The 27,548-nt window shown below is 33.8% G+C and overlaps 1 protein-coding gene across 17 annotated transcripts in view; it reads right to left on the bottom strand.

The window, feature by feature from the left end:
* LOC113248372 (probable ubiquitin carboxyl-terminal hydrolase FAF-X) overlaps positions 1-27,548 on the bottom strand; it is a 155,144-nt gene that overhangs the window by 88,472 nt on the left and 39,124 nt on the right. For all 17 annotated transcript variants that reach the window (XM_044380522.3, XM_026489772.4, XM_044380523.3 and 14 more), the window contains 10 exons: positions 27,279-27,358; positions 25,224-25,336; positions 23,751-23,969; positions 21,745-21,860; positions 21,318-21,569; positions 21,104-21,242; positions 19,404-19,556; positions 15,353-15,457; positions 3,997-4,203; positions 546-682 (listed from right to left, as the gene is read on the bottom strand). In XM_044380522.3, coding sequence (XP_044236457.1) covers positions 546-682; positions 3,997-4,203; positions 15,353-15,457; positions 19,404-19,556; positions 21,104-21,242; positions 21,318-21,569; positions 21,745-21,860; positions 23,751-23,969; positions 25,224-25,336; positions 27,279-27,358 — 1,521 coding nt within the window. The remainder of the gene's footprint in view (positions 1-545; positions 683-3,996; positions 4,204-15,352; positions 15,458-19,403; positions 19,557-21,103; positions 21,243-21,317; positions 21,570-21,744; positions 21,861-23,750; positions 23,970-25,223; positions 25,337-27,278; positions 27,359-27,548) is intronic.

The raw sequence follows: 27,548 nt of genomic DNA, 5'->3' as shown, positions 1-27,548 counted from the left end.
AACTGCTTCCAAATGGTTGGAGAATCTTTCTATGATTACTGTTAGTTAGACAAAAACTAGGGTTCAGTATCAGGAATTCTAACTGCACTGTAAACTATGTCATACTATTCCTAAGCTTTATCCATGTTATTTTTTCTTTACATGTCAGTTCCCAATTGATTACAAGAAAGTAAAAAGTAAATTATTCCCATAACCACAATTTAGCATCAAGACCAAACACATAAAATTAGCTCTTAAAAAAAAATCTAAATAAAATAAATACAGTAAAAATCATCTTTAAATAAAATCTTATTTTCATGAATTAAATCACTTATTCTTATCTTGAAAACCATAAAAAGGGTAAAACAAATTCAGGAGTGGGATAAATACAACCCATATATCTGGTGTACCTGCTAGAAATACAAGACAATTCTGAACAAAGAGCCTAAGGCAATATCTTGATTCTGATACTAAATTGCTATTTTAACATTTGCTTTTATTGGTATGCTGTTTTCAACATAATATATACATAAAAATTAGAGAATTTTCTATATTAAAAGCCTTACCTCAAATTCTGAGGTGCTTCACCAAACAAACTACAAATTTCTCTTATTTGTTTCAGTGCAGGAATTACCCACTTGTCATTTGTACGAAGTTCTTCTATAAAGCGATCTATCCACTGGATCTTCTGTGTGTCTCGATCCTTAAATATACACACAAAAAGTTAACGGTTATATCGACCAGTATTCAACATAATTCTATGTTCAAATTATTCTGAGAATTACAAGGTAGAAAAGTGTTTAAGATAAGGATCAAAAAATTAGGAATAAGTATGTTCTTATTTTGAAATGATCACCACAGCTCCAAAATGTAAAGTACTACTATAAAAATTCATGTACTCCAGATTTAAATATATATACACCAAGATATAAATCCCAAGTTCAGGCATTAACAAGAAATCCGATTTTAAAATATATGCTCTCATGTGCAGGTATCACTTTTACTCAGTGTTTTATAAGGTTTCCATATTATAAAACTTAGCAAAAACATATAATCCGAACTGTTACCATGTGAGTATGATGTCAGCATATTTTTCTAACAGGTGCGGGGAATCTAAAAATTTACATTTTATCCAGAAAATAACAGTATGAGAATACTATAACTGAAATATATGTAAGTATATATTAAATATGCTTACATAAATTTTAGATATTTAAAAATATATACATCTTTTATTACAATAAAACTTAAAAAAACCCTACTTACAAGAATGTTACAGATAACAGACACAAATACTCTGAAGGCAAACTAAGACTTCAAGAATGTTGTAGAAATATGTTTATTTCTAATATTCTGAAATGTATATCTGCTTCTTTCTATCTAAGATCACTAGTAATCAGAAATTCACATGAGTACTAACAAATTTTTAATTGGAATGATTCTGTTTCTGTACGTATATACAGAAGAAAACTCAATTCTGTGTATCTCTTCATTGTCTCACTTAAAATACATTTTTGCAAGCACATGCACATCTCTTTTAGAAACAAAACAGTCCTTATTTTAAGTATTTCCATTAAATACCACAGACACCACCTAAACAAGCCATTTTAATGATAACACAATATGCTGTAGAGTGTATTCATAAATTCAAGTGATTTTCACTTTTCATTTTTTAAGCAATGAAGAATGGTCTAATCCAGGGGGCCCCTGGGTGACTTGGCTAGTGAAGCGTCCAACTCTTGCTTTTGATTCAGGTCATGATCCCTCGGTGGAGAAACAGAATGGCATGTCAGGTTTAGCACTCAGTGCTGAGCTGATTCTCTCCCTCTTCCCCCTCCCACCTTGTGCACATGGCCGTGCTCTATTTCTTCAAGATAAATAAATAAAATTAAAAAAAAAAAAAAAAAGAATAATGGTCTAGTCTGTAAATGTGATGCTTTTGTGAAACTACGGGGCTGAATTCTGTGAACGTTTTTAAGGATTTAAAAATATTTATCCATGAATATCAAATATGTCATGACTCATTAAAAAGTGCTTTGGGTTGACAGGACAAAGAGAATAATGTATTCATTTGTTTTAAAAAACTAAATCAAATGAAGGCCGAAGTTGAAAAAGGCAAAACTCTTTTTACTAAATCCCATGAAATCCAGTTATCTATTAATGTGATAACTTAAGACACTGTTTCAGGCAAGGATATGAACAACTACATAAAGGAGGAAGTTAATACTTGAGCTTTCATAATAAATGTGCTACTATGAGCCTCTATAACACTTCTCTATTTAATAAAATATAATTTAAACTCAAGGTCTTTGTAACCATTTGAGATGCTGAATAAACATTTAATGAAAAGTCAAGTACAATGAATCAATCAATGAAATATCAAATATACTGCCATCCAAATAAATGGACTGAGTCTCTTCCTTTCATAAATCTGAAACTCCTACTGCATCACTGCAAATCTAATGTATTACTTCCACTAAAATTTTTAAGACTGTTATTTATTTAGAGAGAGAGTGAGTGGACTGGAGGCAAAGGGAGACACGGCAGGGGGTGGGGGTGGGGTCTGAAGAAGACTGCTGCTGGGCACAGACTGACCCAGTGCTTCATCTTAAGACCCTGAGATCATGACCTGAGCTGAAACCAAGAGTTGGATACTCAACAGACTGAGCCACAATGGTTTTCAAAATCTCCAAGTTTTTTTTTTTGGTTTTTTTTTTTTTTAGATTTTATTTACTTATCTGACAGAGAGAGACATAGCTAGCGAGAGAGGGAACACAAGCAGGGGGAGTGGGAGAGGAAGAAGCAGGCTCCCAGGGAAGCATGGAGCCTGATGTGGGGCTTGATCCCAGCACCCTGGGATCACGCCCTGGGCTGAAGGTAGCTGCTTAACCACTGAGCCACCCAGGTGCCCCTCAAAATCTCCATGTTTTTAATCTACTTGTAAAAGACAGTAGTTAGGATAAATTTTAATTTATCTCTTCTTCAGAATTAAAAAAAATTAGTTTTATATGGACAGCTGCAATTAACTAGTCCACAGACTATGAATGACATCTTCGTTTTTAAGCATCCCGGGTAAAGAATGTTCTCTGAATTTATTCACCCAGGTCTGTGTGTGTGTGTGTGTGTGTGTGTGTGACAGTACTTTTTTTTTTTTTAAGATTTATTTATTTGAGAGAGAGCAAGAGACCACAAGCAGGGGGAGCAGCAGAGGCAGAGGGAGAAGCAGACTCCCCACTGAGCTGGGAGCCCAACCTGGAGCTTGATCCCAGGACACTGGGAAGGTAGACACTTCACTGACTCAGCTCCCCAGGTGCCTCACTGGTACTTTTTTTTTTTATTATTAAGGCAATCAGTGCAGCAAATACTTGAGACTTCGCAAACACTTGGCTTCCAATACATGATAATATCATCTTGACCTTGCTAGACCTGATTAAATTCAAGTCCAACTAAAAGGGAAGCCCTCTGTTAATTAAGAACAACCCTGCGCAGTCTTTTGCTTTTTAATTCTTTAACCAACCTATCAGAAATACGGCAAAGCACTTACAAAACTCCAGAAACGGTTTTGAAAATATAAGTAACTGTATAAAAATACATACTTGAAAGCAGTGAAAATAAATAGCAGCAGTTAAATACAGGGAAAATACTGTGATTTACTTGTAAAGAAAGCAGGAAATTATTATTCAGGAAATTCTATTAGCTTTATTAACTTCTCCTGAGCAAAAGAGTCTAAGTACCTTTCCCTCCAAAGGTACTACTAGCTTTAATACTTTATGATTCTATTTTACCTTTATTTACTAAACTGTAATACTACTATAAAAACTTGTTTTACCTATACAAATCTTTTTTTATAAAAAGGTAAATGTGCTTAGTAAATAATATAATAAAATGATGAAAAACCAAAGGTAAGCCAACTTTTCAATATTACTTTAAAAACAAAAATAATGGAATTATCCTGTAACTAACTCATGGTGAAGGGAAAAAAAATAAGAAAAAATGAGTAAAGAAGCATTCCTATACCTGGGAACAACTGTAATCTAGTATTTTTATGTGGGCACTGAGGGCTAAGTCCATGATGTCTACCGGCACATCATCACTATGGGCCAGATTCCAAAGCAGGTTCAAAACTTTGTGTGCCATCACACCATCTTTATCATCTTCTGCAAGACGACGAATCAGCTCCAGCAACTTCTCACGTTGCTTTTTACTTGCATTTGTCCAACTTGCCTAAAAAAAAGTGTAAATTAGGTAAACATCACAATTTATATACCCGTTTATATTAAGTCATTACTATTTTAATTACATGGTTTTCAATAAACAACACTGAACTCATCACAGCCATACACACAAACCAACAGCGCACTTTAACTGAGCACTTAATTAACCATGTGCCATTTGGAAAAACAGTATTCACGGGACAGAATAAAGAAAAAGAAAAAGATCCTCTATTTACAAATAACTCTATCACTAATGACTTTAAAATTCCGTATTAGAAATCAAAAACACCAGATACAAAGCATGTTAAGAAGTCCCAAAATTCAAAAACAAAAAACAAACAACTCAACTGAAAAATGGGCAAAAGACTTAAATAGACATTTTTCTAAAGAAGATACATAAATGGTCCATCAGCACATGAAAAGTTGCTCAACATTCACTGATTATTAGGGAAATGTAAATTACAATGAAACAGCACCTCACACCCATCAGCATGGTTATCAAAGATACAAAAAATATCAAGTGTTGGTGAAGATGTGGAGAGATTGCAATTGTTGTGCATTCTTGGTGACAAAGTAAAATGATACAGTCACTGTAGAAACAGTAGAGCAATTCCTCAAAAAATTAAAAGTGAAAATACCACAATTCCAGTTGTAGGTATGTACATACCCAAAAGAACTGAAAGCAGTCTCAAAGAGGTACACTTGTGTTCATAGCAGGATTTTTATTCACAATAGCTAAAATGTGGAAGCAAACCAAATTGTCAATCAATGAAAAAAATGGATAAACAAAAGGTGGCATATCCATACAATGGAATGTTATTCACTTAAAAAGAAAGAAAATTCTGAAACATGTTACAATATGAATGAAACTCAAGTACAGTATAGTTAGTGAAATATGTCAGTCACTAAAAGGTAACAAATACCGTATGATTTCACTTATATGAGGTATCAGAGCAGTGAAAATCATATAGACAGAAAGCAGAAAGATGGCTGCCAGAGGCTTCAGAGACTGGGAATGAGTTGTTATTGCCTAATGGGTACAGAGTATCAGTTTTTTAAGGAAAAAAAGAGCTCCAGAGACATACTGAATGCTGGTCATAGCTGCACAGCATTACTACCATATTTAATACCAACGAGCATACACTTAAAAATAGTTAAGATGGTAAATTTTATGTTGTGTATTTCAGCACAATAAAAAAAGGGGAAAAATTTACTTTTTATTTTTTGAAAAATTTTATAGGTGTCAACGGTGAGACACAGACTTACTAAAGATACTCAAACAGCCATACAAAGAGGTATTTCAATACACTACAGAAAAATAAAGACAAAAACTTGAAAAATATAGAACATTCCTCAGGGCAGCTAGAAAATTAAGAAAGAAAGAAAAAACAGAGGGCATGCCTGAGTGGCTTAGTTGGTTAAGCAACTGCCTTTGGCTTGGGTCATGATCCTGTAGTCCCGGGATGGAGTCCTGCATTAAGTCTTGCATTTGGCTCCCTGCTGAGCAGGGAATCTGCTTCTCCCCCTGAACCCTCTCCCCTCTCATGCTTTCTCAAATAAATAAAGTAAATCAAAAAGAAAAAAATGAAAAACAGAAGAGAACAAATGCTATATAAAATAGCAGTCTTAAATGTTAACATATCAAAAATCACATTAAATATAAATGGTTTAGACATCCCAGTGATATGGCTTAGCTTCAGAGGAACTACTAATATTCTAAGATATAAAGTAGGCAGCGTGGAAGTAAAAAAAATGCAAAAAGATATACAAACACTAAAGAAGAGCAGAAGTGGCCACAATAACACCACATAAAATAGATTTTAGAGACAGTATGTAACATAATATATCGAGTAATGTAACATTATATATTAAGTAAACAAATATGTGTATGACACAAAGCATGTGAAACAATATGTGACAAAATTCAAATGTGGAATAGGCAAATTCATAACTATAAGAAGAGACATCAACACCCATCTTTAAACAATTGACAGAACTAGACAGAAAATCAGCAAAATATTAAACTCACCAAAAAACATCAAAGACGGATTTAATTCACAATTATAGAACCACTCTATCCAGCTGCAGCGGAATACACCTTCTTTTCAAAATAACCACAAAAAAATCCCAAGACAACATAAACACAATGGAATATTATTCAGCCATAAAAAACAGTGAAATCTTGCCACCTGTAACAACATGGATAGAGCTAGACTGTATATGCTAAGCAAAATAAGTCTGAGAAAGGTATCATATGAATTCCCCCCATATGCTGAGTTTAAGAAATAAAATGAATGATCATAGGGGAAAAAAGAGAGGAAAATCAATCTTGACTCTAGAGATGGTTACCAGAGGAGAGGTGGTTGAAGGGGTTAAACAGGTGATGGCTATTAAGGAGGTACTTGTTATGATGAGCTCCAGGTGTTGTACAATAGTGTTGAACCACTATATTATACAATAAAAACTAATGTAACACTGCATGCTAACTACACTGTAATTAAAATAAAAACTTAATAAAAGGCAATAAAAGATATATATATATATATTAGAAAAGGCCATTTTCTGGCCCAAAAAACATCAACAAATCTGTTGGTGGAAATCAGACTAAGTATGTCTCCAGCCACAATGGAATCAAACCTAACTATAACCTGGTAACAGGTAAAGATGACAGAAAAGTATCCTAGCACTTGGAAACTAAACAACATAGTTTTATGTTGTTGAAGAGATAGTTAAGAGATTGAAATGAAATCACGTATTTTGAAGTTTACATAAAATATATGCAATAAGCACTGGTTATAGCACTAAATGCACAGATCAAAAAATAGGGAAAGCTTAAATGAGTAATTCAAACTATTTTAATTACCTAGAAAAAGAGCAAAAATAAAGTCTGAGGCAAAAAGTAGGAAGAAAATACAAACAACAATAACAACAAGCAATAAAACCTAACAACCGAAAACAGAAACATAACAGAAAAAATTAAAGAACTGGTTCTTTTGAAAGATCAATAATCCAACAAATTTCTAGCACAGCACACAAGGGAAAAACCAGAATGCACAAACTACCAGAACCAAGAATAAAACAGGGTTCTTACTGTAGACATTAAAAGATAGAGAATACCAAAAACAACTTTATGCACAATAACTTTGAAAAATTACAGGAAATGACCACATCACTAAAAAACACAAATTACTACAATTCAGCCAACAAAGACAATTTAAATAGAATACAGTGACTAGGAAATTAAATTCATGATTTAAAAACTCTCGGAAACAAAAATCACCAGACCCAGATGACTTCACAAAAAATCACACCTAACACTTAAGTAACACTAATATGTAATTTTTTCTTCCAGAAAAAAGAAAAACACACAAAACTTATTTATGAAGCAAAATATATCCTGATAAATACAAAAGAAACAAAACTACAGACCATATCTCCCGCATGAATATAGTGTGAAATTCCTGAACATAGTATTAGTAAATAAAATTCAGCAATATATAAGAAAATACACATCAAGTGCAGTGTACCCGAGGATGCAACAATTGAAAATAACAATGTAACCTATCACATTTAACAGGTAAAGAATAAAAATGGTATACTCATATCAATGTCAAAACATCTCACAAAATTCAACTCCATTCATAAAAAAAAAAAAAAAAGAAAAATCAGAAAATAGGAATGGAGGGGAACTTTCATAACCTGATAAAGGGCAGCTATAAAAAATATACAGTTAACATTATTCTCAACAGTAAAACACTGACTCATTTCTCTCCCTAACACAATGATGTCCGCTCTAGCTATTTCTATTTAATACTAGCTAGAACTATGTGGTATTGGCCAAATGATGGACAAATGGAACAGAGAACCTAGAAACAGATTCATATAACTATGTCTAACTGTGGTGCCTGAAACAGTTAGTAGAGCATATGAGACCCTTGATTTCAAGCTAGTGAGTTCAAGCCCCATGTTGGGTGCAATTAACAAAATTAGTATGTCTCATATTGGACAAAGATGCAACAGTGAACAAATGCAGGCAAAATAAAAGACCACCTTTCACTAAATGGTACTAGAACACTGGACATACGCAGCAACAAAAACAAAAACTAGAAACTTACCCTGCAATCCAAGTTCTACATGCAAACAAAGGATCATATGTAACTGCAAAATTAGAAAACTTCCTCAAAAAAAGAATATAGGAGAAATTCTTTGGGATTTACAGACAGGCAACAAGTTCTCAGTCCTGACACCAAAAGTGTGACACATACAGGAAATAAACTGGACTTCATTAAAATTAAGAACTTTGTTGGTCAAACTAGGACGAAGAAAAGACAATCTAAAGACTGGGAGAAAATATATGCATACCAGATATCTAACGAACAACTAGCATGTGGAATATACAAAGAACTCTGTAGGGACACCCGGGTGGCTCAGTGGGTTAAGTGTCTGCTTTTGGGTCAGGTCATTATCCCAGGGTCCTGGGATTGAGTCCCACATCAAGCTCCTTGCTCAACGGGGAACCTTCTTCTCCCCCTACTCCTCCTCTGCTTGTGTTCTCTCTCTCAGACCAAAAAAAAAAAAACAAACAAAAAAAACAAACAAAACCACAAAAAACAAAAACCTCTGTAAATTCAATAATTAAAGGACAAACAACCCACCTAGAAAATAGACAAAAGGCACAAACAGATATTTCACCATTTCAAGGCAAATGAGCACATGAAATATGTCCAATATAACCGTCATTAATCAAACATAAACTAAAACCATAACTAAAGTTTAATGTACACCTATCAGAATTAAAAAATAATAAATACACCAAACTCTGAGAAGGATGTTAAAAATATGGATTACTCATAATTGTGGGTGGGAATATAAAATATTATAATCACTCTGGAAAACAGTTTGGCAGTTTCTTAAAAGCCTGAAAATATCCTCAATAAATTACAAAGAAATCCAGCAACATGTAAAGAATTTACACAAATTAAAGAATTATATATAAAAGAATTATACATCAGAGTAAGTGGGATTTATTACAGAAGTGGAAGACTATTTGAACATTCAAATATCAGTCAATGCAACATAGGACAAAAAGCCCATAATCTCACTAGATGTAGGGAAGGCAAATGACAAAATCCAACAGCCTTTCATAACTAAAATACTCAAAAAATGAGGAATAGAAGTGAATTTCTTCAAGCCAATAAAGGGCAATAAGTAAAACCTGACAACTTATATCATACTTAATGATGAAACGACTTCAAGTTTTCCACTCAACATCGAGAATATCCACTTTCACCATATCCTTCCACCTTATGCTATATGTTTAGTTAGTTAGGGCTATTAATAAACAAGGGTGTCAAAAAAAAAAAAAAAAGATCATGAAATTGAGAAGAAGTAAAACTATTTCTAGTTGCAAATCATAAGATCTTGTACATAGAAAATCTAAGAACTCCATTAATAAATAAATAAATAAATAAATATTTTATAAATATATAATAATAATTATATATTTATAAAGATCTTGTACATAGAAAATCTAAGAACTCTATTAATAAAATAAATAAATAAATAAATAAATAAATATATATATACACACACACACACACACACACAACAAGTAATAGATATGATAGGTTTTCAGGACACAAAGTAAATTTCAAACGCCTAACTGTATTTCTAGATATTAGATGTGTTTTTCTACATATTAGATAAGAACAATCCCAACATAAAGAAAACACTTCCACTCAGAATAACATCAAAAACAGCATACTGCTTTGGTATAAATTTAACAAAAATGCAATGAATATGGGGGGGGGGAACACTGCTGAAATTAAAGGGAATTGAAATAATGGGAGGACAGCTCCAAAAAAACTGAAAGATATTCCAGATCCATGGACTGCAAGACTAATCTTTTTTTTTTTTTATTAAAGATTTTTTTTTATTTATTTGACAGAGAGACAGCCAGCAAGAGAGGGAACACAGGCAGGGGGAGTGGGAGAGAAAGAAGCAGGCTCCCAGTGGAGGAGCCTGATGTGGGGCTCGATCCCAGGACTCTGGGATCACGCCCTGAGCTGAAGGCAGACGCTTAACAACCTCCCTACCCAGGCACCCCTGCAAGACTAATACTGATAGCAGAACAATACTATACAAATTAACCTACAAATGCCCTACAATCTTTATCAAAATCTCACCTAACTTCTTTGCAGATATTGACAACTGTACTCTAAAATTCATAACGGAAGTCAAATGACTTCAACAGCCAAAGCAATTTTCCTAAAAAGGCAAAAGTGAAGGACTTATATTTCATAACTAGAAAAATTTCTGCAAAGTTACAGTAATCACTGTTAATACTAGCATAATGACACACAGATTAAAAGAATACAACTCAGCGCACAGAAATAAAACCCTTATGTGATTCTGACAATTATAAGAACTGATTTTAGACAACAATGTCAGGACAGCTGAATAAAAAGAACAGTCTTTTAAACAAATGTTGCTGGGACAAGTGAATATTATGTAAAGAATGAACTGGAACTCTACCTCATACCACTTGCAAAAAATTAACTGAAAATGGAATGTACAACTAGATATGTGCTTATATACCTATACCTAAACTGTACATATAGGTATACTCTTATACTTGGAAGAAAACATTTTAAAAAAAATCTTTGACACTGTACATTAGGCAGTAATTTCTAAAATATGAAACCAAAGCCCAAATTATCAATAAAATGAATAAATACATTATCTGACCTCACAAAATTAAAAAACTTTTACTCAGAATAGGTAAATCTTTGTAGACAGAAAGATCGATTGCTGGTTTCCAGGATGCAGGAAAGAAGGGTAGAATGAGAAATGACTGGAGTGACGAAAATGTTTTGCAACGTGATAAAAATATGAGCTGTAAAACACTGGATGTACTACATTCCACTCCACTACACATTTTTAAATGGTTTATTTTATGTATGTCAAATTCACCTGAACAAAAAAAAATTTTAACTTTACAAAAAAGAACACCATCAAGAAAGATAAAACACAATCTATCAAGGAGAAAATATTTGCAAAACATAATTTGATAAGGGACTTGTATAATTTGTATACATAAAAAATTAAGACATATAAATAAAGAATCTGAACTGGAATTTCTTCAAAGATGATATATAAATGGTCATTAAACACAAATATGTTTATAATCATTACCCAATAAGAACATGCAAATCAAAACCACAATGAAATACTACTTCAACTCCACTAGGATGGCTAAAATCAGAAAGAAAGACAACAACTGACAAGGATGAGAAGAAACTGCAACTCTCATACATTGGTGGGAATATAAAAAGATACAACTACTTTGGAAAACAGCTTGGTAATTCCTCAAAATGTTACACTTTAAATTAACATGTGAACTAGCAATTCCACTCTCAGTACATAACCAAGAGAACTGATGATAATATATCCAAACAAGAATCTATACACTAGTGTTCTCAGCAGTATTATTCGTAATAGCCAAAAGTGAAAAATACCCAAATGTTCATCAATTGATGAATAAATGTGTTGTATCTATACAACAAAACATTATTTGGTAATATAAATGAACACATGTCCAAACAAACTTATACATGAATTTTCAGAGCAACAGCATTAATACTAAACCAAAAGTGGAAACAACCCGAATGTTCATTAACTGATTGATAAATGAATAAAACTGATATATCCACATTACTGAATATGACTTGTCAAAAAATATAATACACAATACAGCATAAATGACATTTGATACCATTATGCTTACTGAATGAAGGAAGTCAAAACAGGCTACGTATTTAGATAATGTCCTGAATAGGAAAATCCATAAAACAGAGAGGTAAAGGCAGAAGCTGGAAGGAGGGCAGAATAAGAACCGATGTTTATTTCAGGATAATGACAACATCCTGAAATTAGGTAGTTGTGGTGATACCATAATTTTGTGAATATACTGAAGCACACTGAATCATACTCTTTAGTGTGCACCTCTCAGTTTGTGAATATCTTTATAAAATGGCTTTGTAAAGAAGTAAACTAAACAGACTAAACTAAATATGCAACTATTATGCAACACAGCAACTGCAATCTCAAGAAACAGACTTCACAAAAAAGTCTGCACACCAATGTTCATATCAGCAGCTTTATTTTTAAAAACTCTAAATTAGAAAAACCTCATACATCCATTTATGGGTGAGTAGTTAAATAAATGATAAGTAGTTAAAAGTTATATCATGAGTACTACTTAGGAATAACAGAAACAATCTACAGATACATAAACAACTGTATGAGCCTGCAGAGAGTTATGTTGAGAGGGAAAAAATCCTCAATGGCTATATATTATAAGATTTCATTTATTTAACAATCTCAAAATGACAAAGTGTAGAAATAGACACTAGACTAGCAGTTGCCAAGGGTTACAGAGAAAGCAGGGGCAAGACAGAACTGCTGTGGCCTTAAAAGGACTAATGAAGAATCCATGTGGTGATGGAAATAGAACTTAAATTGTGAATGTCAATATCTTAATACTGTACTTCTGCAAGATGTTTCCAGAAGAAAACTCTGAAGAACGTATGAAATCTGCATTATTTATTAAACTATATGTGAAATTTAATTTTCTCAAAGTAAGGAACTTAATTTATAAAATAAAAATAAAAGTGTTCTTCTAGGCCAGTTAATACAACACAGGGGAAGTTCTATATATTCTTTCCCTTGTATCAGTAATTACTAGAAGATAAGGAACTGCTAGTTGCCTAAATATCCAATATTGGAGAAAATAATAATAGCTCTTAATGGGGATATTATACAATTTAAAATGATAAATATGGAAAAATGAAATGATAAAAATGGGACTTCTAGGAAGACAACTTTAGTGCTTGCTTCCAAAGTGTTCTAGCTCCTACAAAATTCCTTCTGAAATTATGAAAGGAAAACAAAAACTACCAATGATTTTGGGAAATGATTATAATCATGTATATCACAAGAACAAAATAAAGGTGACAACAACAGAATCAAAGAGGACTAAAACACACCAACCAATCGTACAGTTAGGATCATATTTGATTCCTCATTTAAAGTACTAATAAAACCATGAGAAATTATTTTTTAGTCAGTATGGTCAAGGACTGAGCAATCAGATGTACAAAATACTTAGGAATGAATAAAAAAAAAAAAAAAGGAACAAAGGGCACCTGGGTGGCTCAGCTGGTTAAGCATCTGACTCTCCATTTCACTTGAGGTCATGATCCAGGATTGTGGGACTAACCCCATGCTAAGTGTGGAACTTGCTTAAGATTCTCTCTCCCTCCTCCTATATTCCCCCCCCACATTCTCTCTCTCCAAAAAAAAAAAAAAAAAAAAAAAAAAGGAACAACAATCAAATAGGAAAAATAAACAGGTAAAAGATATTAACCTCTCATTGGAAAGGAGTATACAAATAGTTCAAAAACAGGTAAAAAAAAATTCAATGTCATTATAATCATTAAGAATATGAAAAACAATAACACAATAAGAAAGAATTTCAAACCATGAGGATTGTTATGAATTAACAATTCTGACAAAAAATGTTGTCAAGGACTGGAAATTAGTAGAATCTGGTAGACAAAGACTTAAAAGAATTCAAATATTTATAGACCACCAATAAAATAAAGCAAACCTAACTAAGGAGGAACATTTAGAGAGAACAAGGATCATTTAGTTACAACCCACAAAGAACTGTTAAGTGACCTACACTTCATGTGTTAAGTGTTCTTAGTGAAACTTTTTTTGGAAAGACCTTTCAAGTCACAATAAATTATAGCATACAACATCTCAAAATATACAGCTTTTAACTGAATAAAAGACATCCAGTAAACACCTGATTAGTCAAAAGGGCTATGCACAAATGATAAAATTTTTATTATGATTATAGTTAAAGAATCTTACCAATATTAGAAATAAAAACAGGAAAAATTGATACCACTCCATCTTTCTGTCACTATGGCTATTACAGATACATCACCATTTCAGAAGTTCTCTCTTAAACAAATTTTTATAGTATCTACAATAATTCCCCAGTATTGATTTCCTTCCCTGCCTTTGATATATTCAATGGATTAAAAAAAATATACAAAAAATTTCATCACATTACTAAAATTCCCCCATTTGCTGAATTCCTCTAATATATTAATTTTCACTGTTGTGTAGCATTCCATCACTAGTTTGTCACACACTACGTATTTTTCCTGTTACTATTCATAGACACTTGGTTTTTTCCAGTTCAGGTTTAATACAAATAAATTGCTACAGAGTTTTTTTTTTTTTCCTTTGATAAAGATATATTTAAGTAATCTCTATACCAAACATGGGGCTCAAATTTACTGAGATCAATAGCTGCCTGCTCTACCAAATGATGTAGCCAGGCACCCTGCTACAGATTTCTAACAAGTATCCTGATACACATATGATGAATTTCTTCAGGGAACACAATATCACAGAACACAAAACATACATTTTGAAAGATGATGTCAAAACAGTTTTCTCATTTATTGTTACGAACTAAAGTTACCAACAGCAATGCAAATTACTTTCAACAAGAAATCTTGTGATTCTAATGACTACTCGAATAATCATTTATGAACAATGGCATATGATTTTATCTTCCTAATCTACAAATTCTCCAACCAAGTTTGCCAACTACAGAGACTGAATATAAAAAAAGTGCCCACTTAGATTAATGCAGATAGGATGTCAGAGACTCTTAAGAGTTCTTTCTGAATCTCACTTCTATGTTTTATATATGTTATCCCACAGACCTACTGCAGTGTAGTGTATTCTTTCATCTCTATATTTATAATTATAAACATCTATTTATTATAGCAAATAACACTCTCCTGCATTTCCAAATACAAAAGTATGCAAAAATAAAAGTTGCTAGAGGACGTTAAACTGAAATAACCTGAGTGAAAAATACGATTATTCTGTGATGGAAATTACAACTATAATAAAAACTAATGTTAAATTCTGACTAGAATATGCAACAACCAATTCTTCATGAAAGATTCTTTGGTGAAATTTGTTAGTATATATTGGCTAAACACAAATATATGTAATTAGTTAATTCTACTTAAGATGAGATGGTACTACTTTAGTATTTGAATTCTTACCTTAAAGCAATCAAAAAGATGATCAAGTTGTTCAGGAGAAAAATCCCAAGCCAACTTTGCCAGCAGATCATGTACATTCTTCACAATGGCTTCATGTTTCCCTGCCTGTTAAAAAACAGTATGAAATATATCCAAGTAAACAAAAATAATCACAGTATACTTAAGTTTAAATAAAGAAATGAACTAAGTAAGTGGAACTACTGTGTCCACTTTCATTAGTAAATAAAATATTTCCACATGCTTTGTCCGAGGTTCTGGGAAAACTGTTAATGTTTTAAATGCTTTAGAGCTCCCACTTGTATCACTTTATACTCAATTTCTTGATATAAATGGTAATGTACCCTCAAAATTCAAATGAAAATTTATTAGATATTTCTAAATAAAGAGGAAAAAAAGGCAAAATAGTGGATTATCTCAAAACTGAATACTAGTACTCAATAATGGGAAGACTGAATATTTTGTTAATTTTTCTTTAAAAATGTGGGCTGAGACTTATGAAAAAGAAAGGAGAAAGGATCCGAATAAATAAAATCACGAATGAAAGAGAGATCAACACAAACACCGAAGAAATACAATTACAAGAACACATTAAGAGTAACTATATGCCAACAAATTAGACAATCTGAAGGAATGGATGCATTCCTAGAGACATATAAACTACCAAAACTGAACCAAAGAAACAGAAAACCTAAACAGACCCAGAACCAGCAATGAAATTTAAGCAGTAATCAAAAAACTCCCAACAAGCAAGAGCCCTGGGCCAGATGGCTTCCCAGGGGAATTCTATCAAACATTTAAAGAAAAATTAATATTATTTTTCTGAAACTGTTCCAAAAAATAGAAATGGAAGGAAAACTTCCAAACTCATTTTATGAGGCCAGCATTACCTTCAACCCAAAACCAAACACCCCACCCAAGGAGAATTACAGACCAATGAACGTATGACCTGATGAACATGGATGCAAAAACTCTCACCAAAATACCAGTCCTAGGATCCAACAGTCCATTAAAAGGACTATTCACCATGACCAGGTGGGATTTATTCCTGGGATGCAAGGTTGGTTCAACATCCACAAACCAATCAATGTGACACACCAGATTAATAAAATAAAGGACAAGAAACATACAGTACTCTCAGTTGATGCAGAAAAAGCATCTGACAAAATACAGCATCCTTTCTTGATTAAAACTCTTCACAGTGTAGGGACAGAGGGAACATACATCTATATCATAAAAACCATCTATGAAAAGCCCACAGTGAATATCATTCTCAATGGGGAAAAACTGAGAGCTTCCCCTTAAGGTCAGGAACACAGCAGGGATGTCCACTCTCACCACTGCTGTTCAACATAGTACTAGAAATCTTACCCTCAGCAATCAGACAATAAAAAGGAATAAAAGGCATCTGAACCATCAAAGAAGTCAAACTCTCACTCTCTGCAGATGATATGATACTTTATGTGGAAAACCCAAAAGACTCCACCCCAAAACTCCTAGAACTCATACAGCAATTCAGTAAAGTGGCAGGATATAAAATCAATGCACGGAAATCAGTTGTTTTTCTATACACCAACAACAAGACAGAAGAAAAAAAAATTAAGGAGTTGATCCCATTTACAGTTGCACCAAAACCATAAGATACCTAGGAATAAAGCTAGCCAAAGAGGCAAAGGATCTGTACTCAGCAAATTATAGAATACTCATGAGAGAAACTGAGGAAGACACCAAGAAATGGAAAAACGTTCCATGCTCATGAACTGGAAGAACACATATTGCGAAAATGTCTATGCTGCCTAGAGCAATTTACACATTCAACGCAATCCCTATCAAAGTACAATCAACTATTTTCACAGAACTGGTACAAATAACCCTAAAATTTGTATGGAACCAGAAAAGACCCCAAATAGCCAGGGGAATGTTGAAAAGGAAAACCAAAGCTGGGGGGCATTACAATTCCAGACTTCAAGGTCTATAACAAAGCTGTAATCAAGAGAGTATGGTCCTGGCACAAAAACAGACACAGAGATCAATGGAACAGAACAGAGAACTCAGAAATGGACTCTCAACTCTATGGTCAACTAATTTTCAACAAAGCAGGAAAGAATATCCAATGGAAAAAGGACAGTCTCTTCAATAAATGGTGTTGGAAAAATTGGACAACCACATCCAGAAGAATGAATTCGGACCATTTCCTTATACCATACACAAAAATAGACACAAATGGATGAAAAACCTAAACGTGAGATAGAAATCCATCAAAATCCTTGAGGAGAACATAGGCAGCAACCTCTTCCACCTTGCCGCAGCAACTTCTTGCAAGACACGTCTCCAAAAGCAAGGGAAGCAAGGGCAAAACTGAACTGTTGGAGTTTATCAAGATAAAAAGCTTTTGCACAGCAAAGGAAAACAGTCAACAAAATCAAAAGACAACCAACAGAATGGGAGAAGATATATGCAAATGACATATCAGATAAAGGGCTGGTATCCAAAATCTTTAAAGAACTTATCAAATCCCCACACCCAAAGAACAAATAATCCAAATAAGAAATGGGCAGAAGACATGAACAGACTTTTCTGCAAAGACGACATCTAAATGGCCAACAGACTCATGAAAAAGTGCTCAATATCACTCGGCATCAGGGAAGTACAAATCAAAACCACAATGAGATACTGCCTCACACCAGTCAGAATAGCTAAAATTAACAAGTCAGGAAACAACAAATGTTGGAGAGAATGTGGAGAAATGGGAACCCTCTTACACTGTTGGTGGGAATGCAAGCTGGTGCAGCCACTCTGGAAAACAGGATGGAGGTTCCTAAAAAAGTTAAAAACTAGAGCACCGTATGACCCAGCAATTGCACTACTGGGTATTTACCCCAAAGATATAAATGTAGTGATCTGAAGGGGCACCTGCACCCCAATGTTCATAGCAGCAATGTCCACAATAGCCAAATTATGGAAAGAGCCCAGGTATCCATCAACAGATGAATGAGAAGATGTGGTGTACATACACAATGGAATATTACTCAGCCATCAAAAAGAATGAAATCCTGCCATTTGCAATGATGTGGATGGGACTAGAGGGTATTATGCGAAGTGAAATAAATCAATCAGAGAAAGATAATTATATATGATCTCACGGATATGTGGAATTTGAGAAACAAAACAGACGATCATATGGGGAGAGAGGAATAAATGAAAAAAGAAGAAACCAGAGAGGGAGGCAAACCATAAGCAACTCTTAATCTCAGGAAACAAACTGAGGGTTGCTGGAGTGGAGGGGGGTGGAAGGGATGGGGTGTCTGGGTGATGGACACTGGGCAGGGTATGTGTTGTGCAGAGCGCTGTGTATTGTGTAAGACTGATGAATCACAGACCTGTATCCCTGAAACAAATAATACAGTATACGCTAATAATAAAAAAATAAATAAAAAAGAAATAAAAAGGGTGGGCTGGGTAGGACTTTGTAATCCTCCCAAATTATTCATTAAAAAAAATATTATTTTTCTAACATATGTTTCTTTGTACAATTACAAGAAAAAAACCCCAAATTCATTATTCTTGTAGAAGTAATATATATAACTGTTGTGTAATTTATGATTTACATCTGCAAAGGGTGTCAAGATCAGGATAACTTGTTTTTTTATTTAAAAATATTTTTAACAGGGGAGCCTGGGTGGCTTAGTCATTAAGTGTCTGCCTTTGGTTCAGGGCGTGATCCCGGTCTTCTGGGATCGAGTCCCACATTGGGGTCCTCTGTTGGGAGCCTGCTTCTTCCTCTCCCACTCCCCCTGCTTGTGTTCCCTCTCTCGCTGGCTGTCTCTCTCTCTGTCAAATAAATAAATAAAATCTTAAAAAAAAAAATCGCTTAACGACTGCGCCACCCAGGCGCCCCTAAAAAAAAAAAATTCTTAACAGAATTCTGTGTATATCAAGAAAAGTCCAACTTAAAAAGAAGTTAATACAAAGTCATATGCCAACACCTAGTAACTACCATAAATTTAATTTTAGTATCTTTCCTATAAAATAGCTACCATCTTAAATTCCTTACCTGTGCTGCCCAGATGTTATCAAGATCCTGTAATGTAAGAGCTTTTTCTTTAATCACAAAACGAAGAATCTTCTCTAGCTTTTCTACATATTGAGGTTGATGAAGACTATCTCGCAAGACTATGGATAAGATATTGTTCTGTTGTATCCATTCCTAAATGTAATATAAAAACTTGTTTCAAGCAGAAGCTAAGATTATGGCGGGCAAAGTTACAATTATGAGATAAATAAGTACTGGGAATGTAAATGCACAACATGGTACCTATATTCAACACTGCTGTATGATATACAGACACTATATATATATATATATTTTTTTTTTTTTTTTGAAGATTTTATTTGAGAGAGAGGGAGAGCATGAGTGGGGGGAGGGGCAGAGGGAGAGGAAGAAGCAGACTTGGTGCCCAGCAGGGAGCCCAACCCTGATTCTGGGAATCTGGGATTAGCACCTGAGCTAAAGGCAGATGCTTAATTGAATGAGCCACCCAGGCGCCCCAGACAGTATATTCTAAGAGTTCTCACAACAAGGAAAAATATCTTTTCTTTAAAAAAAAATCTATACAAGATGATAGGTGCTAACTAAATATATTGTGGTAATTATTTGACAACACAGGTTTGAACTGTATTGAGTCCATGTATGCACACTTATTTCGCCTTCCTTATGATTTACTTAATATTTTTTCTTGATTAGTTTATTGTAAGAACATGTATGATGTAATACATATATAAAATATTTGCTAATTGGGGCACCTGGGTAGCACAGCGGTTAAGCATCTGCCTTCGGCTCAGGGCGTGATCCCGGCGTTATGGGATCGAGCCCCTCATCAGGCTCTTCAGCTATGAGCCTGCTTCTTCCTCTCCCACTCCCCCTGCTTGTGTTCCCTCTCTCGCTGGCTGTCTCAATCTCTGTCAAATAAATAAATAAAATCTTAAAAAAATTTTTTTTTGTTAATTGACTTTTGTCATCAATGAGGCTTTTAGTTAAGCTTTTGGTGTATCAAGTTGAATGAGGATTTTCAATTATGCAGGGAGTCAATGCCCATAATCCCCACACTGTTTAAAGGTCAACTGCAGGGGCGCCCGGGGTGGGGGCTCAGATGGTTAAGCATCTGCCTTTGGCTCAGGTCAGGATCCCAGGGTCCTAGGACCGAGTCCTGCGCATCAGGCTCCTTGCTCAGTGGGGAGTCTGCTTCTCCCTCTGCTTGCCACTCCCCCTGCTTGTGCTCACTCTCTGTCTAGAAAAGAAATGAAATATTTTTTAAAAAATTAAGTTTTAAAGATCATGATACAACACTAAATCAGAGGATTTTATTCCTTTAATTATAAGCCTCACTTTAGAACCTGAAACTGAACTGAGTTTCCATAATGCCAATTCATTCACTAGATTCCAGATCTACCCATTTTCTGATAGCATTTCAGCCATAGTTTGGTAAACTATAACTGCATCATTTATACCTGTATACAACGGTGGTAAACTTACCAAAGAGACAATAACAGGTTAGGTTAATAGGAAGTGATAGGTTAACTTATTAACAAATCATTTCTTAGTACCATTATAAAAAGTTTTAAGATTTAATAGTCATGAATTGATGTCTCAATTTCAGAGTTACTTTTTGTCATGTTGTTTCTAACACAAATTGGTGCTAATCTAGTCTTCCTTAAGCAGATTCTTATTCATAAAAAAGAATCAAAGGGGCTTACTGCCATTCGCTCAGCTGTCAGCCACTCTTCCTCCTCAGGATTACCATGCCGATGAGTATAATATGATACACTGGATATCACTTTGTTAATTTCATTCAGTGCATTCATCTTTCCATTAAAAGAAGAAATTTGCAACAATCTGCAAGAGAAATTTTGATTAAGTATCATTTTAAAAAGTCAAGGAAATAATTATTTAAACAGGGAAGTATCTTACCGGAGTATCATTTTCAACCTAAAAATTTCTAAAGTTTTTACAGTTTCTTCTTGTCCTGGAATTCTGGCAGCCAAATTCTTCAGAGATTTAATAATCATTGAAAGGGCGTCATTTTTTGTTTCATTCTTTGCCTCTTTTTTTAGTTCTTCATCAGTTAAATTATCTAAAAACTGTGGAACTATTTCTATAACTGGAAGAAAGTATTTTTTCACTGTATGTTGACTGAGAAACTCATAGCATTGTCCAAATGGTCTGAAATGAGGAAAATACAAAATTCCTGCTAACATCTGTATTCTTCCAACATGTACTTTTAGTTTTAACATATTGCCAATTTAAAATAAGAAAGTAGACTAGAAAACCAACTTTTAATGATTTTCAAGGCAATACAATAAGTATACTAAATATTAACTTTAAAAATATAACTTACTTAATAAGGGCTGCAATTATTTGAACACTCAATGCTGATCCATTAATAAAACGATCATGCAAAATCTGGAACCCATTCAATGTGCCAAATTTATTGATGAGATCCACTAACCAACCCTGCAACAGTCAATGCCAAGAGTTAATTCTTTCCTATAATAAAAATTTCCTAAGTTACATCTGGAATATATGCTTAAGTCAGAAGTAGGAGGTTCAATAAAATAATTAATTAAATTATCTAAAAAATAAATAATATTCGTATTATATAATCATGCATATATTTATGGAGACTTAAAATTTTTCCTATTATATTTTGTTCTTTGTATCCCTTTAGTCAGAAGCAGGACAGCTGCAGTTACAGTGTAGCTCATTGAAGCACAGCTGTTATTTATTCATGTCCCATATATCTGAACAGGAAGAAAACAAAGGTTGTATAGCCAGCTAAAAACATGTTTATATGTTACACTGTAAAATAAACATAAAAGTTACATACACATAAAAATCAACTGTATTTTTTTAAAGATTTTATTTATTTATTTGAGAGAGAGAGAGAGCACAAGTCAGGGGAAAGGCAGAGGAAGAAGCAGACTCCCTACTGTGCAGGGAGACTGACTCCGGACTTGACCCTTGGACTCTGGGATCATGACCTGAGCCAAAGGCAGATGCTAAACCACCGGAGCCACCCAGGTGCCCCTATAAAAATCAATTGTAATAATACAAATGCACAAGAAAGATCATTAAGGGATGTCTGGTGGCTCAGTTGGTTAAGCAGTTGCTTTTGGATCAGGTCATGATCCCAACATCCTAGGACAGAGTCCCATATCAGTCTCCCAGCTCAGTGAGGAGTCTACTTCTCCCTCTACCCCCTTACCCTGCTCCTGCTTGTGCTCTCCCTCTCTCAAAGAAATAAAATCTTAAAAAAAAAAAAGATAAAAAAAAGAAAGCTCATTAAATTTTCTAAAAAGCTGAGTTTTAGCAGACAGCAAACAAACAAACCCAAAACAGGTAAGAGACATTTCTACTCCCAATCAGAGGCAGAAATAAGTTCTACATTTAAAAATAGACAAAAAAGTCATTCAGGGGGCGCCTGGGTAGTTCAGTGTCTGACTCTTGATCTCAGCTCAGGTATTGGTCTTGGGGATGTGATTTCAAGCCCCGTGTTGGGGTCCATGCTGGGCGTAGAGCCTACTTAAAACACAACACAACAAAACAAAACAAGAAAACAAAACAAAAAAAATTATTCAAGACACATGGGAAATGCTAAATAATAGAAAACAGTTATAAGCAGCATACGTCTGTGTATGCTAATGCTAAATTTGATATGGGAACCTAAAGTAAATTTTAAAACCTCCAGTACATCAATTATTTAATTTCTGAATAAATTCAGTATACTATAGAGTGCCTGGGTGGTTCAGTTGGTAAGTGTCTACCTTCAGCTCAGGTCATGATCCCAAGGTCCTGGGATCGAGCCCCACATTGGGCTTCCTGCTCAGCGGGGAGTCTGCTTCTCCCTCTCCTGCTCTCCCTGCTTGTGCTCTGTCTCTCTCTCTCACAGTAAATAAAAGCTTAAAAAAAAATCTGTTTACATGGCCTGTCATAAACGTATGTTTTTGCTATTAAATACACATATACATGCAAAGTACAGTTCATGCTCTTGACTTACAACAGTTATATCATCTCTGATATCAATCTGAGTATATATCTCAAGTCACTTCAAACACTGAATAGCAAATACTGTATCTTGCTACTCAGGGAAATATAACATAAAGTTCCAATATTATCATATTCATCAACTGATCAATACATAATAAGCTTTGGTCAGGCATGAGTTTTGTGCTGGTGGCCCCTTGTACATTGTACAATGTAAATGAATCGCTATATATTAACGTATTTTTAAACAAACCCACATAAAACAAAGTTATATACTGATCATTATGTTAAAGAAAGGTTCACGTCACTAAAGCTTTGTAACAAACACAAAATAGTACTTAATTTTGAAAACCAACACACTTTTGGTGATCGAGGATCTGAGGAACGAGCAAATAGTTCATCTTCAGGCAACTGCGCATTTGTAGAAACCGATTCACAGGGACGTGTACCATTGTAGATATGGAATTTGCAATGAGGATTTAAGGCCATAGCAAGAAGATCTAAAAGTGGAAACCAGTCTTGGGACAACTTGGCCACACACAGCTCCACTAGACGATGAGTATTGTTAATAATACACCTCTGTTATACGAAAGGGGACAAGGACAAGAGAAGTTCATTTAAAAGAGGTAACATTGTAATTTCAAGCACAGAAACACAGTAATCTTGTTAATAATGCTCACTCTCCATTTTTCTATACTGGTCATCTGAATTCTGCTTAACTTCACAAATACTGTGATCAAACTGATCTATCAGTAAAAATAAATTAGTAATTAACTTACTTCATATTTGTATTGCATCTAATTTCAAAAACCAGGTGAGAAAATTACACATGAAGTAAGTACCACTGGTTGTCTATTTCTATTCTGTGTCCACAAAATAGACATGCGAATTACCATTTTCTTTCTTTAGAATTTGTACTCAGGGGGCAACAGTTCTACAACCTAAATGTTCAAAATCATGTTAATTATCCAAGATTAGGAGAGCTGTGATCTAAATATCAATTCAAAAGTTAGATAACTGCCCAAATGTCTACCTCTAACACTAAAAAGTTACATGTCAAATCAGAAAACGTTAGGATTTACGTGCCATATTCATTTGTGGGGAACATCCAAGTTATATTTTCTAGGTTGAAGTCCACAGAACAATATCATTTGCTTTATAACTCTTGATTAATTGTTATACATAAGAGTTATACATTAGAGTTCATATATATAGAACTATATATATAGTTATATATTAGAGTTCAATGATTCAAGTTAGATGTATATTTTTTCACTTTCAAAATCTCTGGTTACAAAGGTTATCTAAGAATCAATGGCAGCTTGCATCATTCTGCATTTGCCTGCACTGTCCTAGACTCAAGGTATTTCCTGACAGTAGTCAGGTTTCCTGCAGCTACTTACTTGAAGACACTACCAAACTGAGAACATTTCAGATTCTGACTTTTTTAATTACTAGTAGTTATTGTTAGTAGTTTGAATTCATACCAAAAACTTTTGGGATTACTGGTTTGTGGTTTAAATTTCCAAACTTGTAAGATTTAAATTTTCAAGCTGTAGCTTGACCCTTACAATCAATAACATGATACATTTGATGAAATGTGTAATGTGCATATAGTCACAAGCACTTGGGATTCTACTATACAGATTAAACCAAGGTTTCAGGACTCAAAACCTGACATTCATCCTAAAAGACAAGACTGTTCTTAAAAACTTTCAATTCTGTGAAATACCTATCATCAGACTTAATATGTTATTCACAATATTTTCCAAAGATAAATCCACACACATCACCAAGTAAATATGAGTCTCTAAAATAAACTAGAAGACTCACATGAATTTCAAATTTCCAGCCACTCACTGCCTCATCCATAAGAATTTTAGTGAAAGATACTGTTAACCCATCTCGAAAAAAACGCTGACATGCTTCACTTTTAACATCAAGACCTAAGAATAGATGAAAAAATTACAATAAATTTAGCATAAAGAAAACATTTCCCTGACCAATTATGTCATTTAAGATAACAAAACTGAAAGTACTTCAAGATCCATTACTAGACTTTAAAAAGTCAGTGGGTAAAAAGGGAATGAAAGCATTTCATAGCATTAAACTCTCTGAAAATACAGTTCAAAACATTAAAAAAAAATAATCATTCTGAAATTTCATTTGGCTGTAAATTCTATTTAACAACAAATTAAAAACCTAAACTCTGTCTTGTCTTCATAATTAATTAGTATTTTCATCATTTTTCACTATCTATGCATGCTTACTTCTTTTTAATTTCCTATGATTGAAGAAAAGCAGTACACTCAGCACCAAAAAGAAAACTTCTAACACTTCATAAGAAATACTAAATTTGCACAGTGTAGTTTTGTTTAGATCATGTATGTGTTGGCAGATTATTTAAACCCAGGACTGCCCTTAAAAAAACTTAAACTTTGCCTCACAGTAATCAAGATCCCAGAAAAAATGAATAGGGAAAAGCCTTTGCAAACCATATACATCCACTGATTGGCAGTGCTATTAAGCAAAGTAGCATTTCAATTTTTGTTCATTTTGTACCTTTAGGATTTACAACATGCCCAGTTCGTAAGTCCTTCAATTATACAAACGTGCAAACTAACAAAAGAAACTTGTGTGTTGAGAAACATTTGTTACCTGATAAAATATTTTCTCATTTGTGAGATTAAAAATGAAACATTCTTTAAATGACTGGCTGTAGGATAATTGTTAGATAATGAAATTATTAACACTGCCAAGAGAAACACAACACAGATTGTGTAACAGGCCTTGGAGATACCAAAGATGTTAAAAATCTGCCAAGTGAATAATCCAGAAAATAAAATGGAATTGCCTTTTTCTTTCAGCCTTCAGGGCCTTAACCAAGTAGAGAATATTACAAAAATTAGCATTTCCAACAAGAATTCAGCTGCATCTAATATTGAGTAGAAAAAAGTCATCAAAAAGTGACTGACTCCGGGGCACCTGGGTGGCACAGCAGTTAAGCGTCTGCCTTCGGCTCAGGGCGTGATCCCGGTGTTAGGGGATCGAGCCCCACATCAGGCTCCTCTGCTATGAGCCTGCTTCTTCCTCTCCCACTCCCCCTGCTTGTGTTCCCTCTCTCGCTGACTGTCTCTATCTCTGTGAAATAAATAAATAAAATCTTTAAAAAAAAAAAAAAAGTGACTGACTCCACACAAAACATTTATGTTTGAGCAATAGTGAACAATAACAGATTATCAGCTGCCAAAAAAAAGACAACCTCGTTTATCAAGATCCCCCCCAAATTTTTTTGTAAGTTTTTAAAAAGTCAAAATGCAATCTTGATATTTCATTACAAAAATATTAATTCAACAGCAATTTTCATAAAAAATAAGATTGGTGTATCTATTGATTCAGGGGCCGTTCAGTGAGTCATTCAAATGGCAAGTTTAAATAATTTTTACAAAAATTATTTGCAAATTAACATATGCTTACGTGCAAAAAAGGTCAACTGGTAAATATGGATTCATATGCCATCAAGTTAATTTTAAATTGTAAGATATGCTTTAATGTATAGTACAGATTTTTAAAAAACTATTACACTTTAGAAAACATTTTTAACTTTTAATTAACAGCCCTTTCAAAAAGATACAAACCAACAGATTCTGCTCTTTCAAATACTTACATATAAAATTCTGCATAAAATTTTAACAATCAGAGGTACTTGGTTTATCCAAAGATTTTTATGAACCTTTGCTCTAGATATAGATATAAGCGCTAACAAAAAGTTTAGTGAGATAGTGTTGTCTTAAGAATATACAGTAACTTTATAAAAGAGAAAAGTAAAAGCCTTCAAGAATATGGAAGTTTAGCATATATTATGGAAAACACAGTAACATCACTCACCTTTTTTACTAAGATCAATAGCAGCTTCTAAAAGCACTTCTAATTCCCCTTTTGGCAAAACTGGAACCACCCATCGAGGCCTAAAATTATTACAAAATTTAAAAATGCTGTTATTTGTTGAGCACAAATGCAATACTATAATTAGCTTACCTACAAAATTAATTTTACTATAAAAAGTGAAAAAACCCTGTCTATATTATACATTCACCATAAACTGAAAGAAGAGATGCGCAAATTATTTGCTTTGTGAAACTAAGAAAGAACTACTGT

The sequence above is a fragment of the Ursus arctos genome, chromosome Y (assembly GCF_023065955.2).
Source record: "Ursus arctos isolate Adak ecotype North America chromosome Y, UrsArc2.0, whole genome shotgun sequence".
In the NCBI taxonomy this organism is placed as follows: domain Eukaryota; kingdom Metazoa; phylum Chordata; class Mammalia; order Carnivora; family Ursidae; genus Ursus; species Ursus arctos.
The sequence above is the reverse complement of the archived record's forward strand: the minus strand, read 5'-3'. Positions and strand labels throughout refer to the sequence as shown.